The sequence below is a fragment of the Pagrus pagrus genome, assembly GCF_965226575.1.
Source record: "Pagrus pagrus genome assembly, chromosome: 12".
NCBI classification, from domain to species: Eukaryota; Metazoa; Chordata; class Actinopteri; order Spariformes; family Sparidae; genus Pagrus; species Pagrus pagrus.
This window is the reverse complement of record NC_140196.1, coordinates 29,457,497-29,484,193: the sequence shown is the minus strand read 5'-3', so window position 1 is coordinate 29,484,193 and position 26,697 is coordinate 29,457,497. Positions and strand designations below refer to the sequence as shown.

The 26,697-nt window shown below is 40.6% G+C and overlaps 1 protein-coding gene across 1 annotated transcript in view; it reads right to left on the bottom strand.

Annotated features, from left to right (window-relative positions):
- LOC311266374 (voltage-gated inwardly rectifying potassium channel KCNH6-like) overlaps window positions 1–26,697 on the bottom strand; it is a gene marked incomplete at both ends in the record, with an annotated part of 54,655 nt that overhangs the window by 10,110 nt on the left and 17,848 nt on the right. The window contains 11 exons of the mRNA XM_084368721.1: window positions 1,527–1,726; window positions 2,529–2,770; window positions 8,248–8,402; window positions 8,663–8,800; window positions 11,266–11,404; window positions 13,151–13,323; window positions 17,377–17,496; window positions 18,081–18,160; window positions 18,987–19,159; window positions 21,713–22,163; window positions 25,803–25,967. Of these exons, the coding sequence (XP_084224847.1) occupies window positions 1,527–1,726; window positions 2,529–2,770; window positions 8,248–8,402; window positions 8,663–8,800; window positions 11,266–11,404; window positions 13,151–13,323; window positions 17,377–17,496; window positions 18,081–18,160; window positions 18,987–19,159; window positions 21,713–22,163; window positions 25,803–25,967 (2,036 nt within the window). The remainder of the gene's footprint in view (window positions 1–1,526; window positions 1,727–2,528; window positions 2,771–8,247; window positions 8,403–8,662; window positions 8,801–11,265; window positions 11,405–13,150; window positions 13,324–17,376; window positions 17,497–18,080; window positions 18,161–18,986; window positions 19,160–21,712; window positions 22,164–25,802; window positions 25,968–26,697) is intronic.

The window sequence follows — 26,697 nt, the reverse complement described above, 5'->3', positions numbered from 1 at the left end:
ATGGTGGGCTGGGTGGGTTTGATGTGATTTGTAATTGACTTCCATTATAACTACGCTTCAAATAAAATTTAATATTTTGAAAGGTGTAAGTGTGATTTGAAAGTTGGATGACAGCTTAAATGTAGTTTGAATGGTGTTTTTAGCTGAAAGCATGAGTGACTAGTTAAGTTTTGAAAATGCTTGAAAAATTATGAAAATTTTGCATTTTTGAACAATCCGCCAAATGGAGGAAAAATGTCAAAAAAAAAGTTGAATATTTCTCAAAGTATGAAAGATATCAAAATTCTGAATGATAGCATAAAGGTCCTAATTAGATGACTCTTTTGATGTTTGAATTATGTTTCTACGTTGCAAAATGTTGAAGGAGTTAATGGCTAAAAAAAACAGGCCCGGAAGAATAGTAGAAGAACTTAAGTTATGCATCCAGCATTCACAACCAATGATTGAGGCCCCTGTTAATCTCCATTTTCATATGACTCCCTGTGAATTGTATTGTTATTCTGATATATTCTGGGTTTTTTTATTAAATTTTTTTTATTGAGAGTGAAGTCCCATATGCACAAATCATTAGTGAATATACAAATGTAAGATTTATAAGTTAAAACACAGGTTAAATAAAAATTAAAAAAAACAGTGAATATACAACAAATACAGTTTTGAATACAGACACCATTTTCTTCTTCTTATGAAGGGGAAACCACCCCCCCACCAACCACACCACCCAACCTAGACACTCAAAACAGAACCACAGGATCTAACATTATTGTGGTAACAAAAATGTGTAAATAGCACTACAAAACAAAAAATTATAGTAAAAATAGCTCCATACTAACGACAAAAAATATAACGAGTGTTGATGTCTGCACAGAGCCCAAAGGATACTAAAAGCCAACACCCGCCCAGCCACAGTCTCTTCACCCTGCTGCCATCTGACAACAGATACAGAAGTATCCACTGCCATACCACCAGACTACAGAGCAGCTTCTTTCCTCAGTCTGTGAGACTCCTGAACTCATCCTCAACACTCCATTTTATAAAATAGATTGGGGTTTCTTTCTCTGTGAATATAGCACAAAGGACTAAAACATAGTTTTGTTTTATCAAACCCTTGCGCTTTAAAAAATTATACTACATTTACCTTGTAACATTGTGACATTACATATGTCTATGGTGTAACAAGTTATTGTTCATGTCAGGGCATGTACTGTATTAAGCCCCTTATTATGTAAGAATATATAGTGTTTTAATAGTACATGTCATAGAAGTACATGTTCCTAAATTATAATTCATTCAGCTTCTGATCATTTTCCCCCAAATAAGCTGTATTATTTCAGTATCTAACTAGCCAACACAGCAACCGTGAACACAAAGGCCATTAGTCTTGTGAAAATAATCAGTTCTCTTTCAAAAATAATATAGAAAATAAGAACCATGTCTTTTAAGTTCTGTTGAAATGGCTGTGCAAGAGGTGAGATCTTTGAATGTGGCTGACAGTATTGGCTCACCTGAAAGTCTCTCATACTCACAGCGTTCATATCAATCCCATTAGTGTATGACCATGCATGTTGGAAGTACTCCTCCAGTCGCTGTCTCAGAGGGTTAGGGATCTGGTGGAAGCGGATGAACTCTCGAACTCTCATCATCTGGGCATGGTATCGGGCCGTACCTGAGTACAGCCGCTGGATTATGGCTGAAACGTTACCAAAGATACTGGCATACATCAGAGCTGGAGGAGGGAAACAAAGACCATGTTATTAGCCTGTCATTCATTACAAATAAAAACGAGCAACAGTCAACGAACAATCAAATGAGTTCCATTGTTGATTGTCCATTAGAGCATTGTCCATTGTCCATTAGAGTGTTTCATTAGAGCATTGAAAACAAGAAATCATGACAATAATTGAGGAATTAATTATCTGTTCACATTTAGAATTCCTAATACATAAACACTGTGCTTAAACACTGAGAACACCAGATTTACATATGAAAAAAGTATAATACAAGCACAAGCATTAGTCAGGATCATTACTCATTATCAAAACACTGCATTGGATTTATGATAAAAGTGTACAAGTGTACAAAAGTCGAAAATGGCAAGTGACAAAAAAAAAAAAAAACATCAGATTTATAAACTGTGCACACTAGCAGGCCATGTTCCCTTCATAAAATTGTATTCACAAGGAAATGTGAACACAGTAAAACCATGGTAAGTTAGCTAACTGTAATTAAGTTAACTATTAAGCATTTACATTCTGCAAATGTGCTGCCTTGCCTTGCAATAAGCCTGACTTCTGGGCTAATGTTTCCTAGGTTAATGTGTTATCTAATGTCAGTTTGCTGTGTGTGTGTGTGTGTGTGTGTGTGCGTGCGTGCGTGCGTGCGTGCGTGCGTGCGCGCGCGCGTGTGTGTGTGGTAAGCTTCAAGTCAAAATCACTGATACTGCCCTCAAAGAAAGTTCTTATTTCAAACCAAACTGCTGCCACTCAAGTTCAAGCCAAAAGTCCTGACAGCTGTTTTGTACAACTCACCACCAATAAGCATGATACAGATGGAGAAGATCTTTTCAGAGTTGGTGTTTGGGGAGACGTTCCCGAAGCCTACACTGGTTAGACTACTGAAGGTGAAGTACAGAGCTGTGACATATTTATCCCTAATGGAGGGACCCGACCTGATGATGGAGTCATTGTATGGCTTCCCCAGCTGCTCGCCCAGATTGTCCAACCAGCCAATCCCAGCAGAGGTTGACCGCTCCACATTACCAATGGCATACCTGGTGTAAGGAGACAAACACAAAAATGAACCTTTTATACACACTACAGTGGGATGCACAAGGTAGTATTCAGCCAACTAGAAAAATTGCATTTCCTGCAAAAATACACTGTGAATGCTGACGGCTGAAGTGATTTCAGAAAAACTGCTGACTGTACTGGAAAATACTTGCCGGAAATGCATAAAACTATATGAATGAATGGTCAAAATTTTTCAGGAAAAGCTGAATTTTTCAAAAAGTGGAAAAGGCAGAAAAGCTGAAAAGTAATAGGCTGAATGGGCTAAAAAAGCTGAATATTTTGATAGTTGAGCAGTTTCTCTAGCTGAACATAAAGCTGAATATTTTGATAGTTGCTTGCAGCATTCACACTTATTAATAAATTCCAAAGAACAATAGTGTGAATGCTTGCAGCACACACATTCAGCAATCTTCTTGCATGCCAGAGAAGAGGGTGTCTTCAAAGAAGAGATCAATGTAAAGATTTCCTGTTTATTTAAAGTCTTGTGGGAAGGATGTGGTGGTGTGATGTCACGTCACTCCTCTGTACCTCTCATTAACTGACATTTTTTAATCTGAAACTCTTCCTAAAGAATTAATAAAGTTTGTTATGAGATTGAGAATGACATATTACGTTACAATCCACTGTGGTTTCCGTCATTCATGCTGTGAGTCTGATCACCAGCTTATGTGATTGGCCACCGCAATGTGACGTCAGGATGTGTTTCTCTGAAAGTTGAGTTGGTTTAAAGTTTTTAGCCACAAATGGCTGCGTTTTTTTGGAACCCCCTGCAGCCAGCACCACCGCAACCCAAACAGACTACCCTTATTAAAATGAATGGGAAGGTGTTTCAATGCAATTAACTGCACAGCAAGCCATATTTTTTTGTCCGTTATCTACTTAAAAATTGCCCAAAAGGCATCAACCAGTACAAATTACCAGTTTTACTGCATCAAGTTGAGCCAAGCCGAACCAGCGCTGGACCTGCTCCAGAGTAGGGTAAAGCTGGGTCTGCCCCACCTTCAAGCGGGCTGTGGTGACATCTCGTGACTGCAGCCAACCCGTAACAAGCACCTGCCTCCCCCTCAAATTGATACTAAACAGCTCTCAGTACTTTTGTAGCTTCTAACTGAATCTCTTTAGTTTCTCTTGTCCTGTTTGTTCTTTCAAACATCTTTCAAACATAGCAGTGATTCTTCGATAGTATTGTGGGGATTGGGACAAGCGTGTCATTGGTTTAAGACACACCTTCAAGCAGTTAGCCCAGTTGTAGTGGAAATGCAAGTCCTTGCCGCGCTGGGTTGCTTTGTCAAACCTAGTAGAGCCAGGCCGGCAGATGTGATGGAGAAACAGCAGTAGTCGTCCTAGCAAGCCTACCGGATCCACCTCAAATTTGGTTAGATAAGCCTTAACACCTTGATAATGGTATATGGTAGGGTTGTGCAGAGCAGCTGATATTTGTATCTGTATTTGTATTTGTTGAGGGGGGAAAAGTATTTGTATTTGTATTCGAGTAAAATTCAAAATAGGCGTAAAAATATATTTTTTTTTTTGAGTTACACTTCTAATTTTCGTTATAGTGTAAGTATTCTTTAATTATCCATTATAATAATTATGGATATGCAATATTGGTTGATGTTTTTCCATAAATCCAGCATTGAACATGTAACAAGGAATGTCATTGAAAAGAAAATAACATAGCAGCCATTACCTCATCCATGGTTAAACCAACAACTAATAAAATATCATTGTGAACATTATGAACCCCACCACCACCCGTCCTTGTTGGAGGACGTTGAATAGACAGAATAAAAACAAATAATACTTAAGAGAACTGTTCTTTCTAATGCACAGAGCTCCAAGAACTAAACTTGATCTGTAAATAATATGACATAGTAGCCTATAGCTAACGGTCATTATGCTTCTGGCCTCTACCTGGTCTTTTTTACTAAACTTAACCAACTCCTTTCTTCATTGCCTAAAACCCAACCAAAGCAATGAGCAAAGAATTTTTTTTTCTCCCCCGGTCTGCTGTCAGCAGGGTCGCCGGCTGCAGCAGCCTCGCGCCCGTGAAGTGGCCTCAAGCCGCGTTCAGCTGCGCTCGAGCGGAGCGGGGGAGAGAAACAATGTGTATTTCTTTTACTCTGTGGAAGATCTCCCAACGGAGTGAGGGACAAAGCAAGTGGGACAGATCTGCCCAGTCCCTGAGCAGCGCGTTTCACTGACAAGCCACAACGCAGAGTGTCAACAACGTCACCTGGTTCAGCAGCACCATGGACAGCTGCGGGGGCGGGGGGGGGCGGAACAGCGGTGTTTCGACCCCCCTGCCCCCACCCCCGACTCCACTCACCCGGGCATGTACTGCGGTCTCATGAGGAAACGTAGCTTTTTGATATGATGTTTTTCTTGTTCCCGAATACAAATATTTTTTAAAGTATTTGTTCGAAATAAGTATTCGTAAAAAACACGTTATTTGTGCCTTTCCGAATACCGTATTCGGGTTTGGCTCCACCCCTGGTATATGGTGAAGATTGCAAGTTTTCACTTGACACAGCTACTGTGGCAGCTCCATGACCTGGAAATTGTTATTCTTCATGAACCAGGAAATTGTTGCAACTTGAATATATATGGTCCAATCTACCTCAAATTATAAATGTTTGGTAACGGTCCAGAACTGAGGATATCCGCATGCCAGTTAAGGCATTTAGGAACGTAACAGGCTGTAACTCTTCTACGCTAAATTTGATTGAAACCATATTTGGGAGAGTGGTCATACAGCCACATTGCACAAGTATGTACAATTTTTCACAATTCTATCCACAGGGGCCACTACAGTAATGATATAACATAATAAAACTCGGTACATGAGTTTTCCAGGAGCATGACATATTAAAGCATGGTACCAGCAGCCCAACTTGTGGACACTGATGAATCTCTCATGATGTAATTACCACCAATTTTGAGTAGTACATAAATCACCAACACTGCTGTAAAAATGTGGTTTTCTTCACCTGTAGGTGGCGCTACAGTGCAAATCTACTTTATCTGACTATGCTAAGCTCTATCTATCTATCTATCTATCTATCTATCTATCTATCTATCTATCTATCTTTATTATTATTATTATTATTATTATTATCCTTTCTTGTTTTTCACACATTTTATCCCAGTTTTTTCTTAATTTAAACATCATGTCTAAATTTAGCTTAGTGTATAACTTCTGAACATTTGGTGCATTTTTTTTATATACGACACTGACTCCAAAAAAGCTGGGACACTGTCTAACCCCTAGATTCCACCGGGACCATCATGGCCACATTACGGTCACGATATGGTTGCAGGAGCTGATCGCGGCCATTCTAGTCAATGCTCATGTTTCCACCAGCTGCGCCACGGCACGTCTCAGCAGCATCCCAGAAGTGGCTCTCTGCTCTCCGCTCTGCTCTGCGGAGAATATGCGGCAAGTCTAGCTGAAGTACACAGCCTACTCACCCATGGTGGAAGCACAAAAACCGAGAAGAATGTGACAAAATAATCAAAATCTCACGAGGTCTACTGTATCAGCTGGCAGCACGCTCCGCTTCTGTAAGGCTCTTGGTGGGATACCCAGTCACGTGGAGGACAGAGCAAAGTAGCATCACACACGTAACATCATAGACACATGCCCAATGAAAACCAGAGGTAAGATGGAAATGAAACAGAATGTGATAATTTCCTAATCCTTTTTGACATATCCTCAATTAAATACAGTACCAAGACAATGTATTTAGTTTTACCTCATCAACTCAATTTAATTGTGTGAACATATGCTTATTCTGAATTTGATGCCAGCAACAAGTTTCATACAACTTGGGACATGGGCAACAAATGTCAGGAAAGTTGTGGAATGGTCAATAAAAGGACCCGTATGGACCATAAACAAGCAAGGATGGGGCAATGTCCACCACTTTATGAAACACATATAGTGCCTATAAAATGTATTCACCCCCTTGGATGGGGTTATTGCTTTTATAAATGGAATCATGGTCAATTTAATTAGGCTTTTTTGACCGACCAAAAAAAAAAAAAACTCATGTCAAAGTAAAAACAGATTTTTACAGAGTAACACAAATATATAATGTAAAATAAGTGATTGCATAAGTATTCACCAGTGAATGTGTCTCAAGTGATTGTAGTATAAAGACACCTGTGTCTGAAGGTCCAGTCACTGGTTAATCAGTATTCTTGGCTTAATTACACTATGAAGACAAAAGAACACTCCAAGCAACTCTGTGAAAAGGTTATTGAAAAGTATAAGTCAGGGGATGGATACATTTCCAAGTCACTGAACATCCCCAAGAGTTCAGTTAAATCCATCATTAAGAAATGGAAGTAATATGGCTCATGTGTAAATCTGCCTGGAGTAGGCCGTCCTCACAAACTGAGTGACCGTGGGAGAAGGAGACTAGTGAGGGAGGCCACCAAGACACCTATGACACCTCTGAAGCAGTTAAGAGCTTCAGCAGGGGAGATGGGAGAGACTCTGCCTGCATACAACAACTGTTCTTCACCAGTCAAAGCTTTATGGGAGAGTGGCAAAGAGAAAGCCACTGTTGAAGAAAGCTCATTAAATCTCAACTAGAGTTCATCCAAAGGCAGGGGAGACTCCAAGGTCAACTGGAAGAAGGTTCTTTGGTCTGATGATGATCGCTTATAATTGAATACATTGTGATCTCGTTGATCTGCTCTGTACATGCGACATCTATTGCACGTCTGTCCGTCCTGGGAGAGGGATCCCTCCTCTGTGGCTCTCCCTGAGGTTTCTTCCGCATTTTTTTCCCCTGTTAAAAGGGCTTTTTTTTTGGGGGCAAGTTTTTCCTCACTCGAATCGAGGGTCGAAGGACAGAGGGTGTCGTCTCTGTACAGATTGTAAAGCCCTCTGAGGCAAACTGTGATTTGTGAATTTGGGCTATACAAATAAAATTTGATTTGATTTTGATTTGATGAGACCAAAACAGAGATTTTTGGTTATCAGACTAGACGCTTTGTTTGGCAGACACCAAACACTGCACATCACCACAAACACACCATCCCCACCGTGAAGCATGGTGGTGGCAGCATCATGGGGATGTTGGTTTGTGGTGATGACTCTTACCATGTCAGAGTCTAATGCTCAGACGCTTAGACGCTTTGTTTGGCAGACACCAAACACTGCACATCACCACAAACACACCATCCCCACCGTGAAGCATGGTGGTGGCAGCATCATGGGGATGTTGGTTCACACTATTCATTTGCATACTACGATCGCATACTGGTTTTATTTTTATGGTTCAAACAATGTTCCTACTTTTTTGGAATCAGGGTTTTACGGTACCACTGTACAGCAAGGATGAAATGGATGTCTGGTTTTGGTTGTTATGTCACCCATATTCTGGGTGACATATTCTTAGTAAAGTTTGGGCCTGAGTAACAAATACTGAAAACTAGAGTAATGTACCAGATGCAGGCCAGCCAGTGGGCGATGAGGGCAAAGGTGCACATGAGGAGGAAGAGGACAGCTGCACCATACTCTGAGTAACGATCCAACTTCCTGGCTACACGAACCAATCGCAATAACCGAGCAGTCTTCAGTAAGCCAATCAGTGTGGTGGTCTGTTAGGAAGAGGAGACAGGAAGCAGCAATATGACTATGTGACTTGGTAAAATGAGCAAATTATTGAAAAAATAAATAAATACAATACAGTATATCATTACAGTTTCAGGCCTCCATATTCTCCTTTTTCTCTCTTGCTCTCTCTCTCCCTCTCTCTCTCTCTCTCTCTCTGTTTCTTTCCTGTAACCCCAACAGTCTTTCCTCCCTTCCTTACTCCTCAACCCACCCTCTTCTTACTCTTTCCCTCCCTCCTCCCTACCTCTCCCTCTCCACCTCCCCTAACCACCTCCTCTCCTGAGCGATAGATGAGGAGGTCAAAGGGAATGGCTGCCACCATGTCAATGAGGAACCACCCTTTGAAGTAGTGGACTGCAATCCGAACAGACTGGCTCACCACCTGAGGAGACAAAACACACAGAGTAAACCATATGTATCATCACATTTTAATAAGTGTACTGTTGAGGGAGAGAGTACTTTGAACTCAACAACCTTGTCAAATGACATTATAGAATCAGAATCAGGTTAATTGCCAAGTAGATTTTCACATACAAGGAATTTGAAGCCTAACAATGAATATAGAACAAGAAAATATAAAGAAAGATTAGAATAGAAAAAAGATCATTCACAAAAACATTTTTTTAAAAATCTTAACTATATGTACAATATATTATATCTCTTATTTTAGTAAAATAACAGTAACCTTTATGTAGTAATGTGCAAAATGTTGGTCAGGTTATGAGGAATAATGTCACAGTATTAAGTTTAAAGAACATCTGCAATGTGCAATATGGGAAGAAACTGTTATGGTGTGAGGTTGTGGTCCTGAGGAGCCACAGGTGGAGGAGAATGTCTCAGACAACATTTGTTTGCAGTGTGAGGGTTTTGCTACAACCTTTTGGAGTTCCTGGATAGATGGCTATTCTTATTGTTGTCCTTAGAGTTTTGAGCTCCAAGTTGTTATGACTGTACCAGGTCACCAGATGGTCAATCTCCCAAAGAGGGTGGTTTAATTTGCAAACTTCAGGAGATTGACAGACTGTTGACTACAGGTGCAGCTGTTGGTATACAGGAATTAAAGCAAAGGGGAAGGACACAGATTTTGGGTGATCCAGTGTTAATATGTGGGAGTTTCAGACATGTTCCCCTGGTTTCATGCACTGCTATCCTGTCAGACAGGAAGTCTATGATTCACTTTATTTAAGTTGTGTCATTTCAAACTCAGCACAGAGAGCTTTTCCTGTAGCTGAGCCAGGATGATTGAAGCAGAGGTCAAGTCCACAAAAGGATCCTGGCATAGGTTCCTAAGGAGGCCAGGGGATGAAGAGAAGGACCATGTTCACTGTATTTTCTACGAACAAGTTGGCTCAGTAGGAAAACTGCATTAGGTCCAGGAGTGGTTTGGTGATGGCTTTGAGGTGGGACCGCACTAGGCACTTAAATGACTTTATTAACACAGAGGCCAGGGTGACGTGTCTGTAGTCATTAAGTCCAAAGGTTCTTTGTTTTTTTGCAGACAGGGACGATAGTGGACATGTTGATGAAGGAAGACACATTGATTGTCAGGAGTCAGATGCTTAACCGGAGACAGCTTATCAGAACAGAGTTTCAGGCTGGATGGAGGGGCAAAGTCTGGCTCGGCCATTTTGCAGGGCTTCTGCCCCTGAAAACCCTATTTATGTCTATCTCCAGGATGGAGAGAGTTCTCACCGTGGTAGGGAGAAGGGGGCCACTAAGGTGGGCAGTTGAATAGAGGTCAATGGCCTCTGTTGAGGTTGAGGGGGATGGTGGGGGAAGTGGAGTTGATGGATGGAGTAAGGACTTTGAGACAGAAACAGTCGATTCAGTTGGCTGAGAACTGGTGTTCTCGAATGAAAAAACTGTTACAGTGTGAACAGGAGGGGGCTGAACACAATGCCCTGCGGGGGCTCCAGTGTTGAGCACTATTGTAGCAGAGGTATGACTGCCAATTCCAATCAGAGTGCGGTACTCAAACCTAGAGTGTTTAGTTTTCCATGCAGCTTCTGGGTGAGCCTGTCTTCAATGCTGAGCTGAAGTCAACAAACAGCATTCTGATTTAGCTGTTCTTATCCTCAAGGTGTATGAAGAATGAGAGGAAGGCAGTGGACGTGTAATCGTCTGTGGATTTCTTGGTTCTGAAAGCATACTGGCAGGGCTCCATGTACATGTTGTATGTATGTATGTACAGTTCATTATACAGTACAAGATTATACAATACAGTGTAATAATATAAAATATAAAATTATGAATATAAAAACTTCTAATGAAAGCAGTATGAAAGATAGATAAATTGTTCATGCAATTAGAAATGAAAGCAAATAATCAATGAATCAATTTACCTATTTGGGGATATCTATGTACAGTTGTAGATCTTATGAATGCTGCACACCATTCTTAGTTCAACTAAACTAAGGCAAATAAAGGGAATTAATGAAACCTCTTTTCTTAGTTACTAATAAAATAAACAAGCTTTTATTTCTTTAAATTACAACCCATATAGACCCTGTTGTGGTGAGCTACAGTTCAAACCTGCATAACTGCTATTACTTTCTCTGCATGAAAAGTTGACAGCACTACAATGAGCAGATCATTTGTTTCACTGTGAAACTACCTCTCTATAAATGAACCAGTGAATCACTAGGTCACTAAACTCGTCAAAAAAAAGTCAAAGTCAAACTCAAGCATATATATCTATTAGCACACTTAAAAAAAAGAACAATTTTGGTTAGTCACACAATCTGTTTTAGTCAATCTGTCAGTCCTTTACACACAGAGAAGGTAAGTTGAGGGGTTGGTTAGTTAGTCAGTTAATTTTTAGGTTACTGGACAGTCAGATCAGTTCACCTCATCATTGGAGTTAACATATGTGGTTCTGAAGTTGATGATGATGTCAACAATGAACATGATGTCCACTATAAGATCCACAACATTGAGGGGGGAACAGGAGTAACCACAGGTCTGCATGGCTGCTTCCTCCTGGTCACTAAAAGAAAATACATCAATAAATTATTTGGGTGTGTTAAGGAAAGAATAAAACATCAAATTACAAAAAATACAAACAAACAGCAATATGGCAGCTACTTTACAATTATTTTAGCACAACATTAAAAACATGTTAGTGAAAGGACAAGGAATTTAAGAAACATTTACAGACTTGCCCTTACTATTGAAATATATTTATGGAGTTCATTTTCTACATTAAAATGCTTTGAAATAGCATTTGAAATAACAGTTCATGTTTCTTTATTTCCCTTGGTTTAATTCTCAGTTATCTGTAATCCATCGCTCTGGTCTTCCAGGTGATGTATTGCTCTGGTCTTCTGTGTTTTCCTGTAAGGGGAGGATGTTGTTCGCGGCTCGCTCATTACACTTTGGACTTGAAGCCAGCAACATCGTACCCGCTTCATTCCTTTCTATTTTCCTCCTTACAGGTAAAAACAATGGTTGTAATGTGTTAAAGTGAATGTATATATTGTCTTATAGCGAATAAACATTTCAATGAGCTGCAGCAAAGGAATCTGACGGTCGCGCAAAGGAACGCCGCGTGGGAGCAAATCGGTGAAAAAGTTAATGCTGTTGGAAAAAACAGGCGAACAGTGGATGAAGTGAAAAGGAGATACCAAGACATCAGAAGAAGAACAAAAGAAAAATTGGCGTATAATAATATAGATATAATAATAATAGTAAACTTGCAAGGAGTTTTGTTATTGCAGGTATTGCGTGACTCCTTCTCGTAGCTGGCTCCAAATCCGCTCTGAGTTCCCCCAACAGCTCCAAAATGGCAAGGCTGGACAGGCGATATGTTCTAATGATAGTTTCCTCATTCATCCCAAAAATGTTCACACGAGGGTAAAAAATGCGTTCTCGGCGTCTCCTTCCATTGTTTCGGTGTCTCCTTCTTGCAACAATAACGGCAGACGTGTGCGCAATTACGCATACAAAGCGTTTGCACCTCCCTTTGAGACGTGTTAAATATAGACGCAGTTTCTATGAGAAAAATTGCTTTCCGGTTTGATAAATCACTTTACGTGTGCTAATTAATTTATTTACATTTTCTCCACCCACAACACGCACAATTGCGTGTAAACGCCCCATGTTGCATATTCATTGCTGCAAACGTACTAACTGAATGCAGACGCGCTATTTTGCACCTTTGACAGACGCAAACCTTTTTGCGCACTGTTAGTAAATCAGTTTGTACATTTTTTTGCATGTGCAAGCAGTTTGCACACGTTTTAATAGACGCAAACCTTTAGTAGATCCGGCCCTCAATGTATTACAGTTTAAACAATATAGTGTTTGCTAAATCTGCAGGTGCATAACAACTCTGTGTGTGTTGAAGCTAAACCAAGAATGAAGTGTATACGGGGTTAAAATGAATAATGGTAGCATGGACAGTATTGGACAATGCACGCCTATTACGTTCTCTGTTTATAGGTGTCTTCCAGGTATTTTCCAATTGTGTAGTTTCTTTAGGGGACAATACATAATATGCCATTTGTTTAAAAGTGTCTACAGGTGTTTTCCAACTATGTAGTTTCTTTAGAGAACAATACATAATATGCCGTTTGTTAAGCATTACAGTACAAAACAATTGTACCTAATGTCACAACATCCTGAGAGGATCAGTTAGTGATCGTTTGTCTCATTGTGGTGTCCTCCAAAACACATTTGTCCTTGTTATCAGTAAGTTACTACAGTGGTCAGTGTTGTGTGAATCTCCACCAACCTCAGTAGAAATGTAGCAGAATAAGGAGTGAATATGGCTGTATAAATCACTAGGAGTAGAATAACCCAGTCCCACACAGCTTTGAATGGACTGTAGTGAAGAATGGTCCACTTCTGGATCCTGGGAGTCTGTAGCTTATACTCTGGTAACACATCAGCACCCAGAGACAGCACCTAGAGGAAACAGAGGTATCTGTTCATCTATTCATCCCCACTCTGTGGCCACACAAGGCACAAAAATAGGAACTAAAGTTGGGTGACAGATCAACATGTAACCTAAAATGCAAGTGTGTGTGTGTGTGTGTGTGTGTGTGTGTGTGTGTGTGTGTGTGTGTGTGTGTGTTTGTGTACTATGTTACCTGATGTAGACTGGTGGTATAAAGCCTGTCATTGGGCGCCTGTCTGTGTTTATGTTTTTAAAACCTCCATTGCTACCTGAAACAACAACAACCTCCAAGCTAGCAACTGGTGAGTTACTCAAACACTAACCTGTATGCTAACTGCACAAACATTAACAAGCTAGCAGCTGTTACCTTTTCTTTTGCAGTGATTTATTTTAATGGCAGGGCTCGCCTCCCCATATGCAAACCAAGGGGCACCATCACTATATCCTGGGTTAAATGTCACCCCTAGACAATTATGATAGGCCGTCAACCGATTGAAAACATGTATCTAATTAATTAAAAGCTCTCTGATTGATTAATCAAAACTAATCACACACACCAATATTTGCTGTATGCGTTTAAAAATATTTCAGTGCAAATGAATTTTGGTAGATGAGATCAATGAAAAAATGGATCATAAACTTTAAAAGGTGATATTTCAAGCTTGAAATACTCCAAAGGTACTCAAACTCCTTTACTCTTAACCAGAATTAGTTGACTTTTTGAGAAAATTGTGTGGAAACACATTGCCTTAAACCATTTTAGTTTTTACAAAAGCTGAAACTAAACATATCTAGTTGTATTAACTTAGAGCATTAATTGGATGAAGTACAAGTACACAGCAAGTTTACATTAGTGGGCTATACTCAAAATTATTAGTTAACATTAAAACAAACTTGACATGACATATTTATTTAAGTTAGACATGCAGTACATGACTGTAAAATGTACTATCCTTTACACATCTCAACAATTTAGTTCCTGTAGGATTTTCTAACCTGGCACTTCCGTGAGTGGGTGCAGACTGAAATCAATACCAACCTTTGTCATGGTTACCAATGTTTTCATTAGTGTAAAAATTTACCACACAAACATGACTATATTGAAATGTATTAAAGACACACAGCAAGTTTCCACCACAGATGTTTTCTTCAAATTATGAAAAAAAGGTCTCAGGAGAGTTTTAACTCTCAAATGATGCATGCTGGGAAGTCTGCTGACATGCTTCAAATCACAAACAGTCTCAGAATTCTCTCAGAGAGCTCCTTAACTTAGCCTAAAAACTTCTAGTGATGAATCCCAGCTCCAGAGTGATTTAGGAAACTTCTTTGAGCAACTCTGAGCAGGAAGAGACAGAAACTTTTATCTTAGTGAGGAGGCAAGGTTGACCCGTTACTAGGTGTGACACATTCTTTTAAAAACTGTGATTGGTTGATCAAAAAATGAAATAATGCACTTTTAGTGAAAACGCACAGGAAATGGACAGTGAAATGAATAGGCCTAATCATAGAATTTAGTCTCTATTCAGACATGGTGTAATAATGAATATTATTTTAATGTAATGAGCATCTGTGTTAAATAAATTAATACTGTTACAAAAGTAGTGCACCAGAAAGGCGTGATATATAAGAAGAGGGGGCTTTTTCTTACCATAATAGTTAGGCTATACATCCCTGTCATGATCCTTTTAATTCCTGCTGTTATACCTTAATGGTGTTGGGTCAGAGATATCAGAGCAGCTCTGATAAGATAGACAGACATTTTCTCTGCACCATCTAAACTGTAGTGTTTTGTAGAGTAAAATTAAAATAAGTAGTTACTGATAATGATTGTTGTATTTGCTAAATGATAATCAAATGTGAAGGGATCATGATAAGTGGTTGAAATGTATGTTATTCTACACCAGCTGATTAAATGTGTACTTATCAATTGAATTTACTGTATTGTAAACCCTATGGATGTGAAATGTAACCAGACACAAGAGTGGAATCATGTAACCAAATATACAACACTTCTATTCAAGCTATATCAAGCTTCTCTTCTGTGGAACCATCTTCCTGTTTTGGTCCGGGAGGCGGACACCCTCTCTACATTTAAGAGTAGACTTAAGACCTTCCTTTTCGATAGAGCTTATAGTTAGGGCTGGCCCAGGCCTGTCTTGGACCAGCTCTTAGTTATGCTGCTATAGGCCCAGTCCGGGGGACAAATGACACACTGAGCTTCTCTCTCCTCCTCTCCTCTCCATCTGTATACATTATGCCTGTATACATGCCCCATCTCTGCATGTCACTGACTTCACTTCTTCCCCGGAGTCCTTGTGCTTTCTAGTCCTACGGGCTCTCATGGATCCTGGCCGCGCCCGGGTCGTGGATCGTGGATGCGCCCACTGCTATGGCCCTGCCTGATCGTGGATGCGCCTACTGCCATGACCCTGCCTGATCGTGGATGCGCCTACTGCCATGGCCCTGCCTGATCGTGGATGCGCCTACTGCCATGACCCTGCCTGATCGTGGATGCGCCTACTGCCATGGCCCTGCCTGGTCATGGATGCGCCTACTGCCATGACCCTGCCTGATCGTGGATGCACCTACTGCCATGACCCTGCCTGACACCCACCACTACTGTTGCTAATATTAGTCATATCTCTGTTACAACATACTATCCTTACCGTTAACCACTACTACTGTTATTACTAGTAGTCACATTTCCATTATGTGCATTTCATTATTATTGCTGTAATACCTCTTTATGTGCTTTCATTCCTGTCAGCCATCCATTATAATTGTATACATCTGCTCTGTACATGCGACATCTATTGCACGTCTGTCCGTCCTGGGAGAGGGATCCCTCCTCTGTGGCTCTTCCTGAGGTTTCTTCCGCATTTTTTTTTCCCTGTTAAAAGGGTTTTTTTTGGGGGCAAGTTTTTCCTCACTTGAATCGAGGGTCGAAGGACAGAGGGTGCCGTCTCTGTACAGATTGTAAAGCCCTCTGTGAATTTGGGCTATACAAATAAAATTTGATTTGATTTCTATTATTTTTTTAAAAATGCAGTTAAAAGAGTAATGGGACATATCAAGAAGGAAACTTGTTTTGTTTTTTAAACTAAGACCAGAGTTACTGAAAGCTAAAGGTGTATTCTGAGGAAAATACCTTCAATACCAAGGAAAGCGATAAGGAGATACTGGTGTCAGGAACAGCCTTGATTCCAGAGAAAGAAGGAGGAGGGGAATACCAAAGAAAAATTGAGGTATAGCTATTGGAAGAGTAAGGATTGGATGAGACCATGAGGCTATGGGAGGAGTTGGGTATTTCCACTCCCAGTTTTTGGGTATAAAAGAAGAAACCTGCTGCTCAATATTAGATCATTCCTCATAGACGTTGTCTGTGTATGTGGTCTCGGGTTTTGCTGCCGGCAATAAAACTCTACTGCACTTAGTTTTGAAGACTCCTGGTGATTTTTGGGTGATTTTTAAGACTCTGAAAAACTTTTTGAACAAAAACAACAGTTTCATTAACTCACTGTCATTCAACATTTCTCTTTTTCCTTCCACCATGTTGGCCCTCACCTGCACAATCATTTCTGCCCCTTAAATATATGTAGTTTTATTTTGTGTGTCTAGTTGTAAAACTAGAAAAATAGCGGAGGTGGCTCGGGCATCTGATCAGAATGCCTCCTGGCTACCTCTAACAAAGGTTTTCGAGGCATGAAGATCTCAGAGGAGACCCTGAGGCAGACCCAGCTCAAGCTGGAGCGATTACATATGTCATAAGTATGTATAAATGTGTAAATGTTACATGTTATGTAATGTTATGTGTAAATGTTTTGAAAATACTACATTGCATGTCTGCACGGTTTGCACTTACAGTCTGCATGGTCATAACATTTAATCTGCTTGTAGAAAGTCTATTCTAACCTGCATGGACATTGGTAGATAATTAAATTCATTTCCCACAACCCTTGCAGCTTTATGGACTTGCACTCCAGCCTGCTGCCATTTGTCCTGGATCTGGATAAGCAACCAAACATGCAACAGAAACATTTAAGTACTAAGTCTCTACTAACCTGGGTGACTCTCTCAGTGACATGGTGTGTTCTGTCAATCAGTTTGCAGGGAGGTCTGATATCACCAGGAGGTAACGCCACAAAGGCTTCCGTCTTTGTGTCAAGCAGGCTCTGGGTCATCTGTGGCATGTGCACAAACAACAACCGTTTCACATTTTTACATTTTTTCCACAAACTGACAACTACCATGACTCTTGATGCTGATGAAGCACAGATACCACGTGATACCAACGCCGTTATACTATTGGCTCACAAAACTTGTTAGAAGCTGGATCCAACCATCAGAATTCTTACACAGAGGTAAACAAAACAATAGTTTTGGACCTGACAACATTTTTTAAATCATATTAATCAAGGAGTATGGTCTAGACCTGCTCAATTTGGAAAGTGTCATGAGAGGGCTTTTGTTGTGAATTGGTGCTATATACAAACAAAGATGAATCGATTCATTCTCAATCATAATAATGTTTTTACAGAAAAGACGGTCTTTAATTCTGCACCTTGCTACAAGCTCTGTGGATGTATTATTTTCAAAAAATGACATGTATCCATGAAAATGTTATCAATATGACCTTTAATGTTGCTATGATTTGCTGCAGCAGTGGAACAACTAACATGTTGGAACTTCTTGTCAAACTGCAATGATAAATGTGTGTGTGTTTCTGCATGTGTGCAGACTGACTGAGTGTGTCTGTGTGTCTCACCTGGCTGCTGTTCAGGACACGCAAATCAGTGTCTGATGTCCCAACTGGTGCACTGCTCTTTCTAATGGTCACTATTCCAGCTGAAGGAGAGAAGAAGGGCAGACTTGTTGCATCTATAATTATTAAATTGAAGTATACCAAATCCAAGCAAAATGAAAATTCAAATAAAAAAATACTGTTTATCAGAAGTAATAGTTGGCAAAATAATATATAGATTAATATTTCAGAGCGTGCAAGGATTGATTCATGAGAGCAGTTTTGATAGCAATCAACAGCAGAATTTTTAAGGAGTGATCGATGTTTGAAGCTTTGGGTGCCGCAGGGTTTCCTTTGCTCAAAGCTAAATAGCTTTCACTTCTGACGAAGTTGTGTTGTGTACTTTTGCCCAAATAACCCAAGTGAGATGTTGCCCTGTCTCCCCCACTAATGAGGGCATGAGAGTTATTCTTCACATTCTTTTGTTTTTCTTTCTATTTGCTGCTACAAATATTGCATAAATGAAACAGAAATGTAAGGATGAGAATTACTGAGGGAGACAGACTTTTTTTCAGCTCCTTATAAGAATGAATGTATAGGTAATTCTGTATGTATATAGCTTTGTTGATAAACTTCTGTTAATAGGTAACTTTCAGCTATGACTCACTCTATAATAGCTTTTTACCGTACAGTCAGTATCAATGAGCAGAACTTCTGACTGAATTTTTACATAGCTACTTTGACCAGAAGTTGGTTTGTAGGGGACGTGATTATTTCTGTTCTTTCCAAGGCAAAAAAAAAAGAAAAAAGAAAATCAGCAATACTTCTTTTCATTTCATTGTCATTTCAGTGGCTTATTGCACCAATTACAAACAGTGTGCTGCATACAGGAGGGGGATTGAATTGGACTAAATGCAGTGTTATTCTCACCAGTACAGCTGTGTCTCAGCTGCAGCCTCTTTTCCCAGTAACCCTGTCCACTCTTGATGTCATCCACTGAGGAGGAATGTTTCAAACTCACACAGCTGCCGTCTAATCTGCTGGAAGGATGGTTGACGTGGATCTTATCATCTTTATCTCTGCCTCGTCCTCTCTCCTCTTTCCTACAGAATGTAGATTTGTGAGCTTCTCATACACTTATCTACCCAACAACTTCTATGTAAAAAAAAAAAATGGAATAAAAAGAATAAAAAAACAAAAACAATGACACAAAGAAAAAAAAGGTACAGTAGCACCACTGTAGCAAAAGTTGTTAGGATATACGTTAAATTACATCTTATATTCAACATATTGGATTGGCATATCAGTTTCTTTACATATACAAAATAGAAATCTTAAAGATTAAGTTGGCAGAATAAAAGACTGAATGGTTCAGTCTAAAAAAATGGAAAAACTCAAAGTAAATCAACATAGGAAATGACAAATAGTTGGATTTTTCTTTTTTTTGATAATAAACATTTTTAAAGATCTTTTTGTCTGATACGGTTTTAATATATAAATTCTTACCATGACGTATTCTCCATCACTTAAAATATAAATAAGCAAAAACCTTCATTTCAAAAGTTTTACAGGGCAAAAGATAAGTTGCACACTGGGCCAGTTGTGCCACATTATCAGCAAGTTCATTCAGGTATAAGACTGGGATTTAAGATGAGCACAGAGAAACATTTACCTTTCAGCAGTCAAAAAACAGCCTTCAGATGGTGGTGATAATAATAATAATAATAATAATAATAATAATAATAATAATAATGGTGGTGATGGTCATATGCCAACTGTTCCTCTCTTTCCCCCATCCTCCTCCAACACCCATGTTGCCACGCGCATCTCGGAATGTCTGGCAGACATCTCCGCTTGGACAACTGCACATCATCTTAAACTCAACCTCAGTAAAACTGAACTCCTCTTCATCCCGGGGAAAGACTGCCCTCACATAGACCTGGCAGTCACTGTCGAGAACGTCACAGTATCGCCTTCATCAACTGCGAGAAACCTGGGTGTGATCCTTGACGACGGACTATCCTGCACTTCCAACATCACCGCGGTGGCCCGATCCTGCAGATTTGCCCTCTACAACATCCGCAGGATCCGGTCTTTCCTCACAAAGGACGCAACTCAACTCCTGGTTCAATTGCTGGTCATCTCCCGCCTGGACTACTGCAACTCGCTCTTGGCTGGTCTCCCAGCCTCTGCGACTAAACCTTTGAAATGTATCCAGAACGCTGCAGCATGCCTTGTTTTCAATCTACCCAAATTCTCCCATGTGACCCCCCCTCCTCCATGACCTCCACTGGCTTCCTGTTGCGGCCCGCATCAGATTCAAGACCATGGTGCTGGCCTTCAAGGCCGTCAACGGAACTGCACCCATCTACCTCCAAACAGTGGTCAGACCACACGCCCCAACGCGAGCACTTCGCTCTACTACATCAGCTGGCCGGCTGGTACCGCCATCACTGAGCGCAAACAAAGGTCACTCAGTGAAGTCACGACTCTTCTCTGTTCTGGCGCCCCAGTGGTAGAACGAACTCCTGACCAATGTCAGGACAGCAGAGTCACTCGCCATCTTCCGCAAAAGACTCAAGACTCACTTGTTCAGACTTCACCTCGACCCCGCATAGCATGACTCACAGCAGCCCTATTCCAGACCCTTAGCTGACACAAACATGATCTCTATGGCATAGTGGATAAAGCACATGTCTCATGAAGCCACGGTCATGGTTTCAAGTCCCCATCTCTTTACTTTAAGACAAACTTCACACATGCATAGGCCTGGTTGACTGTATGACTGATTACATCTGTAGTTTCTTTGAATGGGTAAAATACATACTCAGGATTACATGGCAAGGTGTTCAGTATTCCTCTCATCTTCCCACTTTAAGAAAAATGATGTATTCAAAAACTTTACATTGTATGATTGACTATACCTGTAATTGCATCTGTGCCACTGTGGCAGAATGGGTAAAGTATATAGCTCAAGACCACATGGTTGGGGGTTTGATTCCTTATCCCCCCCTAACTTTAAGAAAAATGTCCATGTAGTTACAAACTTCACATGCATACACATAGTTGATTGGATGATTGATTATGATGGAAATGGTTTCCTTCCTAGACATGTTAAAACATTCCACATCCCTGCTACTGCTACTTATTAGTTAAAATAGTAGTTATTAAGTTATCATTTTTAATGTAATCATTGTACTCATTTTAATAAAAATTAAGTATGTAATAATAATAAAATTAAGACCATGTTGTGTTTTCTTTATGGAAAGGGAACTTAGGGAGACTTCTAGGCAGTGTCACCAACAGGAATTATTGTCCCAGAATGTGTCATTAGTATATGCAGAGGTCGCAAACACAACCTGAAAAATAAGTTGTCCCAAACATCTGAGACAAACCAGTATTGCTGATGCTGCTGAAAAGATCAAGGACAATAAAGGTTGCCACTCATAAACACAGCCAGTTGTGTTTATTGGAATTCACAACCAAGTCTTCAACAACCTGTCTTAATAATCATAAGAGCAAAATGTGTCATCACGGGACAAGTCATAATTATTGGAAAATACTCTACATTACAATAAAGAGTTACCAGTGACATATTTTATATTTCATAAGTCAAAATGAAAACATGACAAAACATAATGTAAATACTGAATTACCTTTGTGGAGCATGTGAATAGGCAAGTGGCATGGCCAGTGTTGGGGGTGCTGAGGCTGGAGCTGGGGGCAGACCTTTGTGGTCCCTTCCTCTTCTCCCTCCTCCTCCTCCTGCATTCATATCAACCAGCAGCCCACAAGCATCATCGTCCCTTTGTCTCTTTCTGTCTCCCTCGCTCCTTCGCCTAGGTGCCACCAAGGTGTCCCTCTCTCTACCTCTTCCTACTCGTTCTTCTTTCTCCTCCTCCCCTTCTTCGTCCCACAGCAGTAGTCCAGCTCCTGCCTCCTCCAGCTGCTGTCTTTCAGGGAGGGAAAGCAGTTTGTCCAGGGCCACAGACTCATGTCCAAGGGGAGGGAGGTCAGCATAAGGAGCACTAAGCTCTGTGTCTTGTGACAGGACACCCGTGTGGGAGCTCAGGGAGCGGAAGAGGAGACGCAGACGCTGCCGCCGAGCTGGATGCGGATGAGGAAGACAGTGATGGTTCAGTTACTCTTTGATCTAATTAACAAAGAAAGGGTGGAATACAATTATACTTTATGTTGCTATAAAGGTTTTTGTTGTGTTTTGTTGGAAGCAACTGCCCAGGAGCCCAAAGGCCCCAAGTTTATTGTATGACAATAGTTTATACACAGTATAAACTGAAATGGCAAGGACCATACTGAAATCCAATTACCATAGACTAACAGACACACAGTTATCCCAGGGAGGGACCTTACTCCAGGGCTCCAGAGTAGGAGTAGGCTACTGCTTGGTTATCTGAGCTCCTATAGGGATTAATCCAACCCTGGTTTTCACTCCCTTCAAGTTTTAGCTCAATAGCATGGTCACTGCATGCAATAACTTGGCATGTTATATACTGTATTGTCATTTTGAAAAGTAAAAAGTTAAAATAAAAAAGCGTAATAATGTGAAACAAAATTCTCGAACTAATATCTAGATTATATTTCTATCGGGGATGAATGTGTGTTGAGTTTTTGCCCCCAGGGTTTCCATCATACTTATAGAAATCTAAACAAAATAGCAGTGTTACCATGACACTCTCAGTGAGTTAGCTGCAGTCTAAACCTGATTCCGATTTTGCTTTACTGGCATGATGAAGTTGCACTTCATTAACTATTAGCAGCTCCTGTTGCACTGTTACCATGTCTGTACAGATAACTCTTACCTGGATTACTGTACAGTTGATACTGAGGTCAATAGTGATTATGAGGCAGATCTGACATAATTAGGTTGGTCTTTTAAAGTTCAAGCAGTTTTCTGGAGGTATTTCCCTTATGAATGTAAAAAAAAACTGATTTGATTAGGTAATGTCACTGAAGTGGTGCAAATAATGACGCATAATGTGCCATTGGGTTCAAAGGGCTCTTAGACTCTTCTTTTGCTATTTTTTACTTTTGTAGCACTGTATTGTTTTATGAATAAGATTAATAATCATAGGAAGTTTAAGTACTTTAGACCGCTTTCCAACGACTACTGAGGTAAAACAATGTGCAAAACATCGAACACTGCACCCATCAAAGGACAACAACAAGATCTAGCCTACTCATATGAGAAGCTCTTTCAGGACTGGATCGACCCATTGCGTATCTGAAGGACAACCGGGGGAGTTAAGGAGAAGGATGCAAGGAACACAGTGTGATGGTGAGGAATAAGAAGACAGAGAGGATGGGGAGATACAAGCCCAGTATTTCCTCAGTGGTCATGGGGAAAGGTACGCTCACTAACTAACAAGGTGGATGAACGGTCTGCCCTGGTCAGCAGACAGCACGAGCACCCGGGGTGCGGTGTCTTACACCAATTATACAGAGACATGGCTGAACGGGAAAATTCCAGACTATTCATTGGAAGTAGCTGGCTTCACACTGTTTCAGGCGGACACGGACAAAGCAGTAAGCAGTTAGGTGAAGGGCTTGCTGTCTTTATTGACTCCAAATGGTGGAACTCGAGACATGTTATTACGAAGGCCTGATGTTGGACTGAGACCATACAATCTGCCATGAGAGTTCTCGGCCATCATTGTTGTCACTAGACTCATTTGGCTGGAAAGTGGACGAGACCGGGCGGCAGCCACAGGGGGCAGAGCCAAAAAGCTGCAATCAAGTCATATACAAATCTGACCAACATGCATTGTGCAACAATGATCTGCGCAGAACTGGCCGATCTCAAACCAACCTATTGTTTACACTCAACCGTCAGCAGTGGTGGTGCGCACTTGTGACGTCATTCACTGCATCCCAACCCTCTCCTAATGATAAAAAGAGATTTTAACCATGTTAATATCTCAAAGACCCTGACCAACTTCACTTCATGTGACCTGTAACACTAGAGGGTATACAAACTGGGACTTACTGTATGCCAACAATAAGGAGGCATACAAGGAGGTTAAGGAGCTAAAGCTCACCAGGATGGTCTGCTGCTTTCCCAACAATGAACAGCCCTGTTGAGCAGGAAGAAGAAGGCCTTCGTCACAGGAGACATTAGAAATGCCCCCTCTTTCCCTTGACCACAACCTCCCTCCCTCCCTCCTTTCCTTCTCTTACCACTCTCCCTTTCTCTTCCTCTCCTACTCCCCACGCACTCCCTCTCACAATCCCTCGACCACTGAGGCGGCTCAGGAGCACGTTCAGCCACAGCACCCAGTACCTTCTGACCCTCTAATACCCCTTTTCCACTGCTTGGAAATCCCACTTAAACCTGCTAAGATCAGGCTTTTGCATGCAATGACAACGTGTACACTCTGCGGTTACACCCGGGTCAACTGACTCTGCAGCAGACACAGTTGTTTATCACCGTTTTACTGACGCTTCTTTCACAATGGGTCTGTTGCTGTTTTCTCTTCTATTACAACAGTTTCTGTGCATGACGTGTGTGACGTACAACGTAACGCTTCAGATTAAAGTCACAGACGGGCTGCCTTGCCTGCTGGAAGTTATAAAAATGATGACACAAATTTGTGGTTTGTGACACGTTGATGTTGTAAACACATTTAGCATTAGCTTGTTGCTGCCGGTCTAAATCAGGGCTATAGCCAAGATGTTGTAATACGTATAATATTCATTATTTGCCTCGATTTCACCTTATAATCACTGTTGAGTGGGTTACAGATAGTGGACTAAACTGGGGCTCTATCGAGCTGAGATGTCTAAATGATGTCTTTTGTTTGCTGGGGGGCTGTACAGAGGAAAGAATCAGTCATCCTCCCTCTGGAGGAAGCGTCACTTCTCATTGATCAGTTGGAGGGGCATGGAGGTACCACTGATACAAGCTACACGGTGCAGCTACAGTACTGAGAGTCCTATCTTTCTACATGGAGTTTGCCTTTGATAGTGATCAATAATCAATAGAGATGATGACAACAACTGTTAACTGCATATGAGCAAATACTCTATTCAACTTAGAGGAGGAGCGCTGCGGTACGTCTCTGTGCATAATGTCAGAACAGGTGACGATGGATGCAGGAGCGTTTAACATCATGGCTGAATAGTTTCCATGCGATCCCAACATTTCAAATAACTCGAACATTGAAAAATCCAGGTCAAAATGTATTGAAAAAGATAGATGTAATAATTTCCATGATTCACAACTCCACAGCTTGCTGCACATAAGGCACACAGCACCTGTATTAACGAGTCAGTCGATTGGCACTTTAACAGCACCATCGATTATATCAGAAGGACGATTTAATGAGAAATAAGACTAACTCATTTAATCAGATGCATCACTTATATAAGTATGTTGGAGAGCTTCTGCAAATGCAGTAGTTAAGTTCAAGATCTGAAATTGTTTTTTTCAAGTTCATGCTTCTTCAATCAGCTAAATGTCAGTTAAACAGCTTATAGAAATAGCCAAACAGAGTCCATACAGGCCGTGGTTCAAGGTTTATTTTCATGAGTAAAAACATTTCAAAACCTCCCACTGATCTTTTCACAAATCACACACTGTGTATAATAATAAATACACTGGCTTGTGCTCCCTCCCTTCTTTAAGGTGTGCAAGCATCAGATTGCTTGATTGGAACTACGTGTTGTATAATGTAGATTAAGTCTCAAGGCATGTATGAATTGATTGAAGACGGTGTAAATGAATCATACCCAAGGTCAGCCAGGGGATACGCAGCACTCTGTTGAGCTCTCTAGCTGGAGAGCTGTTGATTGGTCTGTGGTCAGTGGGAAGCTCAAAGTTGAGAATGAACATGATGACCAGGCCATCTTCATTCTTCACTGGAACCACATCTATTACACAGTGGAAACACACTCCTGCAGGGACAAAGAGACATAGAAGAGGATAGAAGTAGGAAGAGTCACATTCCATTTTGACACACACTTGACAAGCTTCTGTCTGAGAGAGAACTAAATATGTCAGTAGGTGCATGCAATTTTGAATATTTTTCTTTATTGACAATTAGCCCAACAGTGCATCATAATAAAAGAATCTATGCATTTCTGTTGTCTGTTCTGTTGTTGGGATATGTGCATTAGACATAACCAATGTGTGGTGCTTTGTTCAGAAAGAAAGAAAGCAATTTCATAGCCAATGATGTACTCAAAACTAAAATTACAGCTAGGCTAAGCTAACATGGCTGATGTTAGCCTTGCCACTGTAGCCAGTATAATACTTCATACAAATAATACTAGTATAACATATTACACATTACAACATCATATAACTCAACATGGTGGAACTTTAACCAAGTGTGGCATTTATTTATTATGTTCACCATGAATACTTTGAATGATCGGGTTGCCTCTTTATACTGGTTTACATATGATTGGCATAGTGTTGGGGTATTTTCTCACAATTACCTATCTTAAGATAGTCTGAAATGACACTGTGTATATGTACTGTTCCAACATTAAACCCAGAGATGTCAACAATGTTCTGCTGAGAATCCTTGGGCCCTGGCATTCAGGTGGATGCCATGATTTGCAGCGGTGTTTAGGTGGGTGGTGCGTGTCAAGTGGTTTCTACATGGAACCTGTTTCCCAG